The sequence below is a fragment of the Oncorhynchus mykiss genome, chromosome 1 (assembly GCF_057628025.1).
Source record: "Oncorhynchus mykiss isolate SJ-2025 chromosome 1, ASM5762802v1, whole genome shotgun sequence".
NCBI lineage: Eukaryota > Metazoa > Chordata > Actinopteri > Salmoniformes > Salmonidae > Oncorhynchus > Oncorhynchus mykiss.
Window position 1 is genome coordinate 13,638,696 of NC_143022.1, and position 17,504 is coordinate 13,656,199.

General features: G+C 45.0%; 1 protein-coding gene and 1 pseudogene across 3 annotated transcripts in view; both read left to right on the forward strand.

Moving 5' to 3' along the window:
• Window positions 1-1,795: 1,795 nt before the first annotated feature.
• On the forward strand, window positions 1,796-4,723 carry LOC110535487 (E3 ubiquitin-protein ligase TRIM39-like; annotated as a pseudogene). The gene is made up of 2 exons (XR_016482712.1): window positions 1,796-1,889; window positions 2,954-4,723. The product of XR_016482712.1 is annotated as an E3 ubiquitin-protein ligase TRIM39-like (transcript).
• A 3,810-nt stretch (window positions 4,724-8,533) lies between these two features.
• The window catches only part of LOC110525067 (obscurin), a 59,620-nt gene continuing 50,649 nt past the window's right edge, over window positions 8,534-17,504 (forward strand). For both annotated transcript variants that reach the window (XM_036989306.2, XM_090242598.1), the window contains exons 1-2: window positions 8,534-8,982; window positions 17,363-17,481. In XM_036989306.2, coding sequence (XP_036845201.2) covers window positions 17,445-17,481 — 37 coding nt within the window. In that variant the 5' untranslated portion in view covers window positions 8,534-8,982; window positions 17,363-17,444. The remainder of the gene's footprint in view (window positions 8,983-17,362; window positions 17,482-17,504) is intronic.

The following is a 17,504-nucleotide window of genomic DNA, read 5'->3' on the forward strand; positions in this document are numbered from 1 at the left end:
AGGACAATTTGTAGGATAGTATACATCCTCCCTTTAATATGATATGTTACGTTGCGTTATGAACGCAGTCAGAGGACGTATAGCATCATGTTTTACCCAGTGGTACCATATCATACAAATGGAATGAATTAAATTATTTTACATCCTGAGGACAGTTTTATTGCTTCTTTAATCAGAACAACAGTTTCCAGCTGTGCTAACATAATTGCAAAAGGGTTTTCTAATGATCAATTAGCCTTTTAAAATTATAAACTTGGATTAACTAACACAACGTGCCATTGGAACACAGGAGTGATGGTTGCTGATAATGGGCCTCTGTGACCCCAAACTTTTGAACAGTAGTGTATACCGTACCAATCAAAAGTTTAGACCCACCTACTTATTCAAGTGTTTTTCTTTATTTTTACTATTTTCTAAGTTGTAGAATAATGTTGAAGACATCAAAACTATGAAATAACACATATGGAATTATGTAGTGACCCAAAAAATGTTAAACAAATATATTTTATATTTGAGATTCTTCAAAGTAGCCACCCTTTGTCTTGATGACAGCTTTGCACACTCTTGGCATACTCTCAACCAGCTTCATGAGGTAGTCACCTGGAATGCATTGCAATTAACAGGTGTGCTTTGTTAAAAGTTAATTTAACAAGGCACATTGTTTAACACTTTTTTGGTTACTACATGATTCCATATGTGTTATTTCATAGTTTTGATGTCTTCACTATTATTCTACATTGTAGAAAATAATACAAATAAGAAAAACACTTGAATGAGTGGGTAATGGCAGAGAGTTTAGAGTACTGTTTTGCTTTGACCAGCTGTCTCAATGCTTTCCTCTAATGTGACAATTGTCAAATCCAGCCAACATGTCGAGGTTGGTCCCACCTGGGTTTTATATGGACTTCGTGGGTTTTAACTGGGTAAGGGCTCTAAATGGATATCGTAGCTGGTACCCAGTTGGGTTTATTTTGGGCCAGACATGGACAAACCCATGTGGGTTATAGTGCCAGTCCCGAAATGACCTGGATAATTTTTTCATGGGCTGTGAGTGGGCAAACAGGTGTAATTTCTTTCAGAAATAATGATTGGGACCAAATCGGGTTAACCAGTTGGGTCACAAACAGGCAAACCCATGTGGGCTATAAACAAATCAGATATATTTGGTTTGAATATGGTCATGGACTGTCTATGGGAATCAATTGGGCATAACAACTGGGTCATAAATGGGAAAACCCATGTGGGCTAAAACACAGGTCCTAATTGGGCCCTTTACCAATTTGTAATGGGCTGGAAGTGGGCTACCTGGTGTGAATATGATCCGGAATTGTCTTATGTAACCATGCCAAATGTAACATATTAAACTAATTTGAGTGTCCCGGATTTGAGTTTATTATGTTATGTCTAGTATATGAGACCAGGCTGTTCCACCCTCCACTGCATACAGGTAGGCTGTATGATTCTGCTTGTTCTGGAGTCCAGAGAAGTGAAATGTGTCTCCAGTTTCTAAGAGTAGCAAATAGATTTTAAGACGTATCTGCATTGAGCTCTGGTGAGAAAACTACAGTGGCGAACTTAAGTTCTGTGCAATCATACAACAAAACAGCACATTAGACAGATTAAACATTCTATGAGCAAGAAACAGTGTGCTAACAACAAAACAGGACCAAACCAGTTAAGGGCGTACACAGCTTTGTTTCTACCAGAAAACAGAAAGTAGACAAACTGCATTGCATTGATGAGCAGGGACAAGGTATAACTTGCTGTAAGTGAAACTAAAGTTGAGCATTAAGCTTTGTAACTGAGAGCCCTAGCTTCTCTGAAACCTCACTATAGAACCCTGTGGGATAATCTAAGAACAGAAAGAACATTCAGATACAAAGCATCGGGTAAGTAGAGAGAGATATGGGTCCAGTTTTTCAAAAGTTATCTGATCGGATTTCGGCAATCGGATAGGATTAAATGTTGGAATTGGGTTTTTCCAAAACTGTAAAAAAAGAGACCTCTGGATAGGGATTCGACTTTGGGTATCCAAATCTGACCTTGAATCAGGATTAAATGTCATTTCAAAACTCAAAGGTAGTGATACGGATAGTTTTGATGGTGAAAATCAGGATTATCTTGGTCCCACTGGAAGGGTCGATTCAGGGTGGATTTAGACAGGTGGATTTAGACGGGTGGAAGGCACAACAACCAAGAACTGTCATTGTAACTAAGGTTTAAAAAACGTTCTTACAATTAAAAACCAAAGGTTCATTATGTTAAATTGACCGCAGTATAAGTATTAGTTGTTATATTGAGAAGCGTAAAAAAAAAATGCATCTAATTGCTTATAAGTGATATGCAGGCTATATTTTGAATCTAGGAACCTTTATTCATGTAATTTACTCATCTCTGTTTCCCTATGACAGTGTAGAAGTAGTACCACCACCTGTCCAGTAGATGGCAAGGTGTAGGCCTGTTCAAAACACTGACAATCCGGATACTGTAATCTTGATATTGTGGGATCTGGATCAGAATGATTCTGTCCGATTATTTTCTTAAAAAATGGCTCAAAAACAACCACATTGATCTGATCCTGCGTAGGAAAAGAGAGGATTACATTTTGAAAAACTGGCCCCTGAGAAAGATAAATGTAATCTCAGCCCTATTTCGGTTCATTCAGTTATGATAATGTCCTTGTTTGATACGAGGCATACTTTCTATATGTAATTGTAAAGTTATTCTGTGTATTACTATCAATTGTCTGAAGCGTTCTACTACTGTATTTATGTCAAATTGACTAAATTAAAGCTGATAATATTTGTGATCAAGATCAATCCAATGATAGGAAATCCATCACATTTGTAAAACTGCTAAAACCATGTTTTAAGATTGGTTAAACTTGCATTTGTCTCATAACTTGAAAGTTTAAAGTATCGATAATTGACTAAACGCATTAAATGTTTCCTAGTTTCACCTTTGGTATCTGTCTAGATATGGCCACCCCCAGCAGTCTCCTGTCTGAAGATCAGTTACAGTGCTTTATCTGTCTGGATGTCTTCACTGAGCCAGTCACCACTTCATGTGGACACAACTTCTGCAAGGCCTGTATCAGCAGGTACTGGGATAGCGCTGGCTTCTGCCAGTGTCCAATGTGTAACGAGAAATTCAACAGGAGACCTGAGCTTCACATCGACACAACATTGAGAGAAGTTGTAGAGAATTTAAAAATAAAGAACATAGTTCAAAATGAGTCCCTTGCCATACCGGGAGAAGTATCCTGTGAAGTCTGCACTGGGAGGAAGTTCAAGGCCCTGAAATCCTGCTTAGTGTGCCTAGCCTCTTACTGTGATACTCACCTGGAGCCTCATCAGAGAGTCCCAGCGTTAAGGAAACACAAGTTGATTGACCCTGTTGAGAACCTGGAAGACAGGATGTGTAAGAAGCACGAGAGACCTCTGGAACTGTTCTGTAGGCCTGACCAGACGTGTGTTTGTCAATTCTGCACTGAAACAGACCACAAAGCTCATAATACTGTCCCTCTAGAGGAAGAGTGTGGAGCGAGGAAGGTTAAACTGGGGAAAACTGAGGCAGACGTGCAGCAGATGATCCAGGAGAGACTGCAGAAGGTTCAGGAGATCAAACACTCAGTAGAGCTCAGCAAGAAAGACTCAAGGAGAGAGATATTAGACAGTGTACAGGTCTTCACTGATCTGGTGCGCTCCATTGAGAGAAGCCAGGGTGAGCTCATTGAAGTGATTGAGGAGAAGCAGAAAGCAACAGAGAGGCGGGCTGGAGCAGGAAATCACTGAGCTAAAGGGGAGAAGCACTGACTTGGAGCAGCTCTTACACACTGAGGACCACCTCCACCTCCTCCAGAGCTTCCCAACCCTGTGCACCCCTCCACACACCCAGGACTGGTCTGAGATAAGTGTTCACAGTAATCTGTGTGTGGGGACCTTGATGAGAGCTGTGTTTCAGCTGGACGAAACACGGAATAAAGAGATGGAGAAGCTACCTGAAGTCAAACTGAAGAGGATGAGGAGGATGCAGCAGTATGAAGTGAATATAACTCTGGATCCTGATACAGCACATCCTGAACTTATCCTCTCTGAAGATGGGAAACAAGTGAGACATGGAGAGACACAAATAAATCTCCCTGACAAAGATTTGAAGGTTTGAAAGAGTTGTTAATGTCCTAGGAAAGGATGGCTTCTCGTCAGGGAGATTTTATTATGAGGTGACGGTCAAGGGGAAGATTGAGTGGGATTTAGGAGTGGCCAGTGAGTCCATCAACAGGAAGGGTCCGATCACACTGAGCCCTAAGAATGGATACTGGGCTGTGTGGCTGAGGAATGGAAACCAGTACAAGGCTCTTGGTGACCCCCGTGTCTTGCTATCCCTGAAAGAGAAGCCCCAGAAGGTGGGGGTGTTTGTGGATTTTGAGGAGGGTCAAGTCTCCTTCTACGATGTAGAGGCCAGGTCTCATATCTACTCCTTCACTGGCTGCACCTTCACTGAGAAACTCTATCCATACTTTAGCCCCTGTTTTAATGATGGTGTTAACTCTGCTCCTCTGATCATCTCTCCTGTCAATAACACAGACTGATGAACAAGTCTCAGATGTGTTGTTGGAATGGGAACAAATCAGTAAATTAAAGGGACATTTTAAAAAATGTAAAAATTAAATCTACTTCATACTCATAATCTCCAGCACCACCCCAACATCAACATATGTGAAAATGGCGTATTTCTATGTTTTGTCATAAAAAAAGATTGTCAACCAATTAGTAGACAGTTAGTAGGCAATGACTACTCCTAATTGGTTAAAATCACGATGCACACCAATGATGATGAATATGAAGTTGAACATTTTTTAAATGTCCCTTTTAAGTCAAGTTTCATACTACATGTTTAATTTCCATTAAACTGTATCCTTGAGATCTTAGAATCTGAAAATGAAGGTTATTCAATTATATTGTATTCTCTGTCTCTGTATTTCTATTAAAAACAAATGTTTGTATTTACTGAAGGAAAACCATCAAATTAAATGATCTTAAATAAAAAGCAATTCCGTCTACTGTAGATCGCTTCGATTATTATTACCTACCCAAAAAGCTGACAATTGACATTTTGGTTCGACATATCATGAGATCAGCTTAGCTGAAATGAATCAACCTGTTGTATTGTGTAGGCCTATCCACAAGCTTAGTTCGAATGTGTCCTGGGGGAGTCAGGTGATTTATTAATACACCTCTTTATACAATCAGTTGCTCCAGTGTCAATCAGCTCATCAGCTGTTAGCCAGGAACTAGATCCCGCTTCAATGGATCACTCTTTAAAGGGACAGGGTAGCCTTTTTCTCTACCACTCCACAGAAAGAGTGCCTTGTTCGGCCCCCGAACAAGGCAGTTAACCCACTGTTCCTAGGTCGTCATTGAAAATAAGAATTTGTTCTTAACTGACTTGCCTAGTTAAATAAAGGTCAAATAAAATAAATAAATAACCTGTCATAATATGGTCATAATACTGTTGTGACATAGAAAGATCTGAGTGTGATATATCAGAATACTCTCTGATGCAGACAGGTCAAATTGGGGGCTGTTTTCCTACAACGACTGGATGACTTGGAGATTATCCTGTCGGTAGAGTTTCACTGGACTGGGAGGGGCTCTGGGACACATGGCGCTGTCCATCAACGTGAGGGAGAAAACAATTCTAAAGAGATAGGGCTTGCTTTGTCCAGACTTCTGGACTAGGGAACCCCACAGATAAACACCACATGGATTGTCAAACTTACAATGTTATTCAGACATGTTTGCCATACCGGGTAGGGGTGGGAGTAGTGGGAGGAGCTAGGTGTGTGATGGAGAAGTGTGGGCGGGACTCATCCAGCTCTTTGTCCTCTAAGTAGATTTTATATTTGCGACGCTTGATTCCACTGTTATGTTTGAAGAATTTTATGTTTAGCACCCTGTATCACCCTGAGCCACCCATCCCGCTATTCAGAGGTCATTGGGAAGTTTTTACCTAATGTGGTGTTACTGAGGGATACAATAATTACAGATTTATCCTCTCAATGACTAGGCCATAGACACTCCAATGGCAGTGTTCTCAGTGACAACAATACACACCTCACAGGAGAATGGAGACCAGTTATGCAGGAGGAAAATTGAGCTAACGAGTGATAGCCCATTGAAATGGGAGCTTAATATAATTTAATCTCTCATGACCTTTCAACTGTGGCTGCCGTGGCAACTTCCCATGGGTCTTCCATATTTGATACCTCTAAACTATGCTTCTAGGAAGAATGACACATACAGTGCCTTGCGAAAGTATTCGGCCCCCTTGAACTTTGCGACCTTTTGCCACATTTCAGGCTTCAAACATAAAGATATAAAACTGTATTTTTTTGTGAAGAATCAACAACAAGTGGGACACAATCATGAAGTGGAACGACATTTATTGGATATTTCAAACTTTTTTAACAAATCAAAAACTGAAAAATTGGGCGTGCAAAATTATTCAGCCCCTTTACTTTCAGTGCAGCAAACTCTCTCCAGAAGTTCAGTGAGGATCTCTGAATGATCCAATGTTGACCTAAATGACTAATGATGATAAATACAATCCACCTGTGTGTAATCAAGTCTCCGTATAAATGCACCTGCACTGTGATAGTCTCAGAGCTCCGTCAAAAGCGCAGAGAGCATCATGAAGAACAAGGAACACACCAGGCAGGTCCGAGATACTGTTGTGAAGAAGTTTAAAGCCGGATTTGGATACAAAAATATTTCCCAAGCGTTAAACATCCCAAGGAGCACTGTGCAAGCGATAATATTGAAATGGAAGGAGTATCAGACCACTGCAAATCTACCAAGACCTGGCCGTCCCTCTAAACTTTCAGCTCATACAAGGATAAGACTGATCAGAGATGCAGCCAAGAGGCCCATGATCACTCTGGATGAACTGCAGAGATCTACAGCTGAGGTGGGAGACTCTGTCCATAGGACAACAATCAGTCGTATATTGCACAAATCTGGCCTTTATGGAAGAGTGGCAAGAAGAAAGCCATTTCTTAAAGATATCCATAAAAAGTGTTGTTTAAAGTTTGCCACAAGCCACCTGGGAGACACACCAAACATGTGGAAGAAGGTGCTCTGGTCAGATGAAACCAAAATCGAACTTTTTGGCAACAATGCAAAACGTTATGTTTGGCGTAAAAGCAACACAGCGCATCACCCTGAACACACCATCCCCACTGTCAAACATGGTGGTGGCAGCATCATGGTTTGGGCCTGCTTTTCTTCAGCAGGGACAGGGAAGATGGTTAAAATTGATGGGAAGATGGATGGAGCCAAATACAGGACCATTCTGGAAGAAAACCTGATGGAGTCTGCAAAAGACCTGAGACTGGGACGGAGATTTGTCTTCCAACAAGACAATGATCCAAAACATAAAGCAAAATCTACAATGGAATGGTTCAAAAATAAACATATCCAGGTGTTAGAATAGCCAAGTCAAAGTCCAGACCTGAATCCAATCGAGAATCTGTGGAAAGAACTGAAAACTGCTGTTCACAAATGCTCTCCATCCAACCTCACTGAGCTCGAGCTGTTTTGCAAGGAGGAATGGGAAAAAATTTCAGTCTCTCGATGTGCAAAACTGATAGAGACATACCCCAAGCGACTTACAGCTGTAATCGCAGCAAAAGGTGGCGCTACAAAGTATTAACTTAAGGGGGCTGAATAATTTTGCACGCCCAATTTTTCAGTTTTTGATTTGTTAAAAAAGTTTGAAATATCCAATAAATGTCGTTCCACTTCATGATTGTGTCCCACTTGTTGTTGATTCTTCACAAAAAAAATACAGTTTTATATCTTTATGTTTGAAGCCTGAAATGTGGCAAAAGGTCGCAAAGTTCAAGGGGGCCGAATACTTTCGCAAGGCACTATATGGGTCAGCAATGCAAACACAGAGTGTGAATGAACCACATCAGTCATGGAGTGAACCACATCAGTCATGGAGTGAACCACATCAGTCATGGAGTGAACCACATCAGTCATGGAGTGATCCACATCAGTCATGGAGTGAACCACATCAGTCATGGAGTGAACCACATCAGTCATGGAGTGATCCACATCAGTCATGGAGTGAACCACATCAGTCATGGAGTGAACCACATCAGTCATGGAGTGAACCACATCAGTCATGGAGTGAACCACATCAGTCATGGAGTGAACCACATCAGACATGGAGTGGAGACACTGAAAGGAAAGGGGTTTGGTGTGAGGGGTGGGTCAAATTAGAATGGTGATCCATGTCATTTAGGCTGCAGACTTAGGAAAGAGGGATTTTCTTTTGATGAGTGCAGATCATTTGACTTGTATTATACTAGAGGCATACCCATTTGCCTTTACCATGCCAAAGCCAGCTCTCCCTGGGTCTCTGCTTCCTGTGTCCCCGAAAGAGTTGCAAGAAACAGGTACAAAATCCAATGTATTTGTTGGTCAGAGGAGAGCTGACATAAGCACAAACGGGAGAACCATCCAGCATGTGTACCATATTTGAACCACACTAGTGATGCTGGAAAGAAGTTGCATCACAGCAGTAAAGCCAAGGCTATCGTGGCATGTATAATGACACTGGTCTATTTTGGAGGACAGTGTGAGAGGAGAGATATGTCAGCTGCTCAGCATTAGGCTTTACCATAGCAGAAAAAAAGAGAGAGGTCTGCTGGCTGACTGTCCTCTCCGGGGGGATCGACAGATAGGCTAGCCCTCCAACCTGGAAATTCTCTCTTCCTGCCAAACGTTTGTTGTTAATCTTGCGGGATTTGGGGAAAAAGAAGACAAGAGCCGGATATACCTTTCATGACGGACTGACATTTTTTGGTAGCATTTGTCTGCTTTTTTGTCCCGCTGAAAGTGATATTTCAGTTCGGATACTGAGAGGACGTGAGAAGAAATACATGTTCCCAGAATACAGATAACCAGGTTTAAGGTGGGTACACCACAGCAGGTGTTCTAGTTATGAATAATATGTCATTGCATTACAAGAGATCAATGCACTATAGTTTGTTTTCTGCCACTTACCGATTTGCATCAAAAAATTGTTAATGATTGGAGAACATAATGCTCATAGTTCTGAGAATTGTGACGTAACAGGTGTTCACATAATTTTTTTGTGTGTACAATTTTAAAGCTGTTTAACATTGTAATCTATTGGCTGTTCTGCTCTCTGTTCCTGCAGTGACAGATTGTCAGTATGTCGTCCAGCATTTAGTACAGTAGACTGAATAACGCCAGACAGTTGCCCATATGGTCAATGTGAATGTGATCTAGTTGTTTAGATTTTTACATTAGTCTCACCTCCTATGGAAAATGACAGTCCCCGGGTGGGATATGCATGATTAGATGCATGATTAATTAGATACTCTCTACAAAGCTGTTTGGATACCTAAATGATGTGAAGTGACTTTGTCTGACCTCCTTTTGTTGATAACTTCATTGGGATTTGTTGACATAACATATGGTCTGTAAAACAGTGCTGTCTGAGATTGAGAATGTGTCTGTATTTCTGTACAGTACCATATGACGTGGCAGGGCATTTGATGTTCTGCCTTAGATGGAAGGTGCCCCCCCCCCCCCCCCCCCCAAATTAAAAAATGTGTTTGTTACAAAAAAAATATAAAAAATATATATTTTTTAAATGGTTTGCATATGTATTCACCCCCTTTGTTATAAAGCCTCTAAATAAGATCTGGTGCAACCAATTACCTTCAGAAGTCACATAATTAGTTAAATAAAGTCCACCTGTGTGCAATCAAAGTGTCACATGATCTCAGTATATATACACCTGTTCTGAAAGGCCCCAGAGTCAGCAACAAGACTAAGCAAGGGGCACCACCAAGCAAGGAACACCATGAAGACCAAGGAGCTCTCCAAAGAGGTCAGGGATAAAGTTGTGAAGAAGTACAGAACAGGGCTGGGTTATAAAAAATATACGGAACTTTGAACATCCCACGGAGCACCATTAAATCCATTATTAAAAAACGGAAAAAATATGGCACCACAATAAACCTGCCAAGAGAGGGCCGCCCACCAAAACTCACGGACCAGGCAAGGAGGGCATTAATCAGAGGCAACAAAGAGACCAAAGATAACCCTGAAGGAGCTGAAAAGCTCAACAGCGGAATGGAGTAACTGTCCATAGAAACATTTTAAGCCGTACACTCCACAGAGCTGGGCTTTACGGAGGAGTGGTCAGAAAAAAGCCATTGCTTAAAAAAAAAAAACACATTTGGTGTTCGTCAAAAGGCATGTGTGAGACTCCCCAAACATATGATAGAAGGTTCTCTGGTCAGATGAGACTAAAATGTAGCTTTTTGGCCATCAAGGAAAATGTTATGTCTGGCGCAAACCCAACACCTCTCATCACCCAGAGAACACCATCCCCACAGTGAAGCATGGTGGTGGCAGCATTATGCTATGGCGATGTTTTTCATCGGCAGGGGCTGGGAAACTGGTCAGAATTGAGGGAATGATGGATGGCGCTAAATACATGGAAATTCTTGAGGGAAACCTGTTTCAGTCTTCCAGAGATTTGAGACTGGGACGAAGGTTCACCTTCCAGCACGACAATGATCCTAAGCATACTGCTAAAGCAACACTCGAGTGGTTTAAGGGAAAACATTTAAATGTCTTGGAATGGCCTAGTCAAAGCCCAGACCTCAATCCAATTGAGAATCTGTGGTATGACTTAAAGATTGCTGTACACCAGCGGAACCCATCCAACTTGAAGGAGGTGGAGCAGTTTTGCCTTGAAGAATGGGCAAAAATCACAGTGGCTAGATGTGCCAAGCTTATAGAGACATAACCCAAGAGACTGGCAGCTGTAATTGCTGCAAAAGGTGTCTCTACAAAGTATTGACTTTGGGGGGGTGAATAGTTATGCACGCTCAAGTTTTCAGTTTTTTCTGTGGCTTATTTCTTGTTTGTTTCACAATAAAAAATACTTTGTATCTTCAAAGTGGTAGACATGTTGTGTCAATCAAATGATACCAACCCCCCAAAATCTATTTTAATTCCAGGTTGTAACAAAATATAAAAAATGGGGGTGACTACTTTCGCACGCCACTGTAAAGTAGAGGTAAATTGTTGTGCCACATGCATTGCATGTGCTTGTGCACAAATACTTGTTTTGGTCTATGCATCACTGTGTCTTCTCCTATTGGAGAAGTTGCAGATGTTGTTGAGAGGTACTGATGCCTGTTATTTTCTACGTCTATGCGACTGTCTTTACTCTACACAACGCAGACTGAAACCCATTACAAAATAGGAAAAATGCCAAGGGGGGTGAAAACCTTCACAGGCCACTGTAGTTGGTGGAGCCTCAATAACCCCTCGATTCCATTAATTTATATGTTATTGTGGTTTTCCTATTGGGTTGTGTCACTTAGTGTCATGTACTGTCATGTTGTGTCTTGTCTCTGTCCTTTCCCTTCACCCTGTCTCCCTCTGCTGGTCGTTGTTAGGTTACCTTTTCTCCCCATCTTTCCCCCAGCTGTGCCTTATCTCCTCCTAACCACCTCGTTACCCCTTTTCCCACCTGTTCCCTTTTTCCCTCTGATTAGGTCCCTATATCTCTCTCTGTTTCTGCTCCTGTCCTTGTCGGATTCTTGTTTGTTGTGTTTCATGCCTGAGCCAGACTATCGTCATGTTTGCTGTAACCTTGTCCTGTCCTGTCGGAATCTGCCGGTCTATCTGAGCCTACCTATGTTTGGTTATTAAAGAAGCTCTGTTTAAGTTAGTTCGCTTTTGGGTCCTCATTCACTCACCGTAACAGAAGAATCCGACCAAGAATGGACCCAGCGACTTCGGATCCTCTCCACTCAGCCGTCGGGATCCAGGGAGCGATGCTAGGCAGACACGAGCAGGAATTGTCTGCTGCTCGACATGCCGTTGAGACCCTGGCCACCCAAGTCTCCAACCTCACAGAACAGGTTCACCATCTCCGCCTCGATCCACCGGCCACTTCCAGGGCTTTCGAATCTCCGGAGCCCAGAATCAATAACCCGCCGTGTTACTCTGGGGAGCCCACTGAATGCCGCTCGTTCCTCACCCAGTGTGATATTGTGTTTTCTCTCCAGCCCTACACTTTCTCCAGGAGCACTGCTCGTGTCGCCTACGTCATATCTCTCCTTACTGGACGGGCTCGTGAGTGGGGCACGGCAATCTGGGAGGCAAGGGCTGAGTGTACTAACCAGTATCAGGACTTTAAGGAGGAGATGATACGGGTTTTTTGATCGATCTGTTTTTGGGGAGGAGGCTTCCAGGGCCCTGGCTTCCCTATGTCAAGGCAATCGATCCATAACAGACTACTCTATTGAGTTTCGCACTCTTGCTGCCTCCAGTGGCTGGAACGAGCCGGCTTTGCTCGCTCGTTTTCTGGAGGGTCTCCGCGCAGAGGTAAAGGATGAGATTCTCTCCCGGGAGGTTCCTTCCAGCGTGGATTCCTTGATTGAACTCGCTATTCGCATTGAGCGACGGGTTGATCTTCGTCACCGAGCTCGTGGAAAGGAGCTCGCGTTCTCCGTTGCCCCCCTCTCCGCATCACTACCATCTTCCTCTGCCGGCTCGGGTGCTGAGCCCATGCAGCTGGGAGGTATCCGCATCTCGACTAAGGAGAGGGAACGAAGAATCACCAACCGCCTCTGTCTCTATTGCGGTTCCGCTGGTCATTTTGTCACTTCATGTCCAGTAAAAGGCCAGAGCTCATCAGTAAGCGGAGGGCTACTGGTGAGCGCTACTACTCCTGTCTCTCCTTCAAGATCCTGCACTACCTTGTCGGTCCATCTACGCTGGACCGGTTCGTCAGCTTCCTGCAGTGCCTTAATAGACTCTGGGGCGGAGGGCTGTTTTATGGACGAGACCTGGGCTCGGGAACATGACATTCCTCTCAGACAGTTAAAGGAGCCCACGGCCTTGTTCGCCCTGGATGGTAGTCCTCTCCCCAGGATTCAGCGTGAGACGCTACCTTTAACCCTCACTGTCTCTGGTAATCATAGTGAAACCATTTCTTTTTTGATTTTTCGTTCACCTTTTACACCTGTTGTTTTGGGTCATCCCTGGCTAGTTTGTCATAATCCTTCCATTAATTGGTCTAGTAATTCTATCCTCTCCTGGAACGTCTCTTGTCATGTGAAATGTTTAATGTCTGCTATCCCTCCTGTTTCCTCTGTCTCTTCTTCACAGGAGGAGCCTGGTGATTTGACAGGGGTGCCGGAGGAATATCACGATCTGCGCACGGTGTTCAGTCGGTCCAGGGCCACCTCTCTTCCTCCACACCGGTCGTATGATTGTAGTATTGATCTCCTTCCGGGAACCACCCCCCCCCCGGGGTAGACTATACTCTCTGTCGGCTCCCGAACGTAAGGCTCTCGAAGATTATTTGTCTGTAGCTCTTGACGCCGGTACCATAGTCCCCTCCTCCTCTCCCGCCGGAGCGGGGTTTTTTTTTGTCAAGAAGAAGGACGGGTCTCTGCGCCCCTGCATAGATTATCGAGGGCTGAATGACATAACAGTGAAGAATCGTTATCCGCTTCCTCTTATGTCTTCAGCCTTCGAGATCCTGCAGGGAGCCAGGTTTTTCACTAAGTTGGACCTTCGTAACGCTTACCATCTCGTGCGCATCAGGGAGGGGGACGAGTGGAAGACGGCGTTTAACACTCCGTTAGGGCACTTTGAATACCGGGTTCTTCCTTTCGGCCTCGCTAACGCTCCAGCTGTCTTTCAGGCATTAGTCAATGATGTCCTGAGAGACATGCTGAACATCTTTGTTTTCGTTTACCTTGACGACATCCTGATTTTTTCACCGTCACTCCAGATTCATGTTCAGCACGTTCGACGTGTCCTCCAGCGCCTTTTAGAGAATTGTCTTTTTGTGAAGGCTGAGAAGTGCTCTTTTCATGCCTCCTCCGTCACATTTCTCGGTTCTGTTATTTCCGCTGAAGGCATTAAGAGGGATCCCGCTAAGGTCCAAGCTGTCATTGATTGGCCCGCCCCTAAGTCACGCGTCGAGCTGCAGCGCTTTCTCGGCTTCGCGAACTTCTATCGTCGTTTCATCCGTAATTTCGGTCAGGTGGCAGCTCCTCTCACAGCCCTTACTTCTGTCAAGACGTGCTTTAAGTGGTCCGTTTCCGCCCAGGGAGCTTTTGATCTCCTCAAGAATCGTTTTACATCCGCTCCTATCCTTGTTACACCTGACGTCTCTAGACAGTTCGTTGTCGAGGTTGACGCGTCAGAGGTGGGCGTGGGAGCCATTCTTTCTCAGCGCTCCCTCTCTGACGACAAGGTCCACCCATGCGCGTATTTTTCTCATCGCCTGTCGCCGTCGGAACGTAACTATGATGTGGGAAACCGCGAACTGCTCGCCATCCGGTTAGCCCTAGGCGAATGGCGACAGTGGTTGGAGGGGGCGACCGTTCCTTTTGTCGTTTGGACTGACCATAGGAACCTTGAGTACATCCGTTCTGCCAAACGACTTAATGCGCGTCAGGCGCGTTGGGCGCTGTTTTTCGCTCGTTTCGAGTTCGTGATTTCTTATCGTCCGGGCTCTAAGAACACCAAGCCTGATGCTTTATCTCGTCTCTTCAGTTCTTCAGTAGCCTCCACTGACCCCGAGGGGATTCTCCCTGAGGGGCGTGTTGTCGGGTTGACTGTCTGGGGAATTGAGAGGCAGGTAAAGCAAGCGCTCACTCACACTCCGTCGCCGCGCGCTTGTCCTAGGAACCTTCTTTTCGTTCCCGTTCCTACTCGTCTGGCCGTTCTTCAGTGGGCTCACTCTGCCAAGTTAGCCGGCCACCCTGGCGTTCGGGGTACGCTTGCTTCCATTCGCCAGCGTTTTTGGTGGCCCACCCGGGAGCATGACACGCGTCGTTTCGTGGCTGCTTGTTCGGTCTGCGCGCAGACTAAGTCCGGTAACTCCCCTCCTGCCGGCCGTCTCAGGCCGCTTCCCATTCCCTCTCGACCGTGGTCTCACATCGCCTTAGATTTTGTCACCGGACTGCCTTCGTCAGCGGGGAAGACTGTTATTCTTACGGTTGTCGATAGGTTCTCTAAGGCGGCTCATTTCATTCCCCTTGCTAAGCTTCCTTCTGCTAAAGAGACGGCACAAATCATCATCGAGAATGTTTTCAGAATTCATGGCCTTCCGTCAGACGTCGTTTCGGACAGAGGTCCGCAATTCACGTCTCAATTTTGGAGGGAGTTTTGCCGTTTGATTGGGGCTTCCGTCAGTCTCTCTTCCGGCTTTCACCCCCAGTCTAACGGTCAAGCAGAACGGGCCAATCAGACTATTGGTCGCATCTTACGCAGTCTTTCTTTTCGCAACCCTGCGTCTTGGTCAGAACAGCTCCCCTGGGCAGAGTACGCCCACAACTCGCTTCCTTCGTCTGCGACCGGGCTATCTCCTTTTCAGAGTAGCCTCGGGTACCAGCCTCCGCTGTTCTCATCTCAGTTCGCCGAGTCCAGCGTCCCCTCCGCTCAGGCTTTTGTCCAACGTTGCGAGCGCACCTGGAAGAGGGTCAGGTCTGCACTTTGCCGTTATAGGACGCAGACTGTGAGGGCTGCTAATAAGCGTAGAACTAAGAGTCCTAGATATTGTCGCGGTCAGAGAGTTTGGCTCTCCACTCAGAACCTTCCCCTTAAGACGGCTTCTCGCAAGTTGACCCCGCGGTTCATTGGTCCGTTCCGTATTTCTCGGGTCGCAGTTCGACTTCTTCTTCCGCGATACCTTCGTCGCGTCCACCCGGTCTTCCATGTCTCCTGCATCAAGCCCGTCCTTCGCGCCCCCGCTCGTCTCTCCCCCCCCCCCCCCCATCCTTGTCGAGGGCGCACCCATCTACAGGGTCCGTAGAATTTTGGACATGCGTCCTCGGGGCCGTGGTCACCAGTACCTCGTAGATTGGGAGGGGTACGGTCCTGAGGAGAGGAGTTGGGTTCCCTCTCGGGACGTGCTGGACCGTGCGCTGATCGAGGATTTCCTCCGTTGCCGCCAGGTTTCCTCCTCGAGTGCGCCAGGAGGCGCTCGGTGAGTGGGGGGGTACTGTCATGTACTGTCATGTTGTGTCTTGTCTCTGTCCTTTCCCTTCACCCTGTCTCCCTCTGCTGGTCGTTGTTAGGTTACCTTTTCTCCCCATCTTTCCCCCAGCTGTGCCTTATCTCCTCCTAACCACCTCGTTACCCCTTTTCCCACCTGTTCCCTTTTTCCCTCTGATTAGGTCCCTATATCTCTCTCTGTTTCTGCTCCTGTCCTTGTCGGATTCTTGTTTGTTGTGTTTCATGCCTGAGCCAGACTATCGTCATGTTTGCTGTAACCTTGTCCTGTCCTGTCGGAATCTGCCGGTCTATCTGAGCCTACCTATGTTTGGTTATTAAAGAAGCTCTGTTTAAGTTAGTTCGCTTTTGGGTCCTCATTCACTCACCGTAACACTTAGCTCTATGATTGACAGCTCTTGTTTGTCAAACTCATTCCATGGAGGGCCTAGTGTCTGCTGTTTTTTTCCTTTTTTCTTTCAGTTAAGACCTAGACAACCGGGTGAGGGGAGTTCCTGACTAAGATCTAGACAACCAGGTGAGGGGAGTTCCTAACTAAGACCTAGACAACCAGGTGAGGGGAGTTCCTAACTAAGACCTAGACAACCAGGTGAGGGGAGTTCCTGACTAAGACCTAGACAACCAGGTGAGGGGAGTTTCTGACTAAGACCTAGACAACCAGGTGAGGGGAGTTCCTTACTAAGACCTAGACAACCAGGTGAGGGGAGTTCCTTACTAAGACCTAGACAACCAGGTGAGGGGAGTTCCTTACTAAGATCCAGACAACTAGGTGAGGGGAGTTCCTTACTAAGATCTAGACACCCAGGTGAGGGGAGTTCCATACTAAGACCTAGACAACCAGGTGAGGGGTGTTCCTTACTAATCAATTACCTTAATTCATCATTAAAGTACAAGAGAGGAGCGAAAAAACGCATATACTCAGCCCTCAGAATGAGTTTGACACGTGATCTAACCCATTGTGAGGTTAATGGATCCTCTTTTCTCATCACTAGCAAACATACTTTACATGCAGACTGCTGAGTCTATTTTAGTGAAGCTGAGCTCAGGCAAGTATTGAGGTGTCAGAGATTACTTCATTATACAGGCCCAGCCACGCCACATCCAAGTATAACCATATTAAAGTATTGCTCTTGGGTTCTGGCCACATTGGTCCTCCATTTTAACACATGTCAATGAGAATGACAGAGTGGAGAGGTTATTTACAAGTCAACAGGAAAATGTTCTTGACTTATAGCATGTTTTAAAAGATGTATCAAACTGTATAGTTTTAGCCCTAGGGACAACCTAGGGATACGGACAAGGGGAAAGCCAATCAGAAGTGGCTGAGGCCATCCCTCCTGACAGACCATGGGAGATAGGTCTGGGAGAAAACTAGCTGCTGCAAGTAAGACCTCTACTCCATGGCAC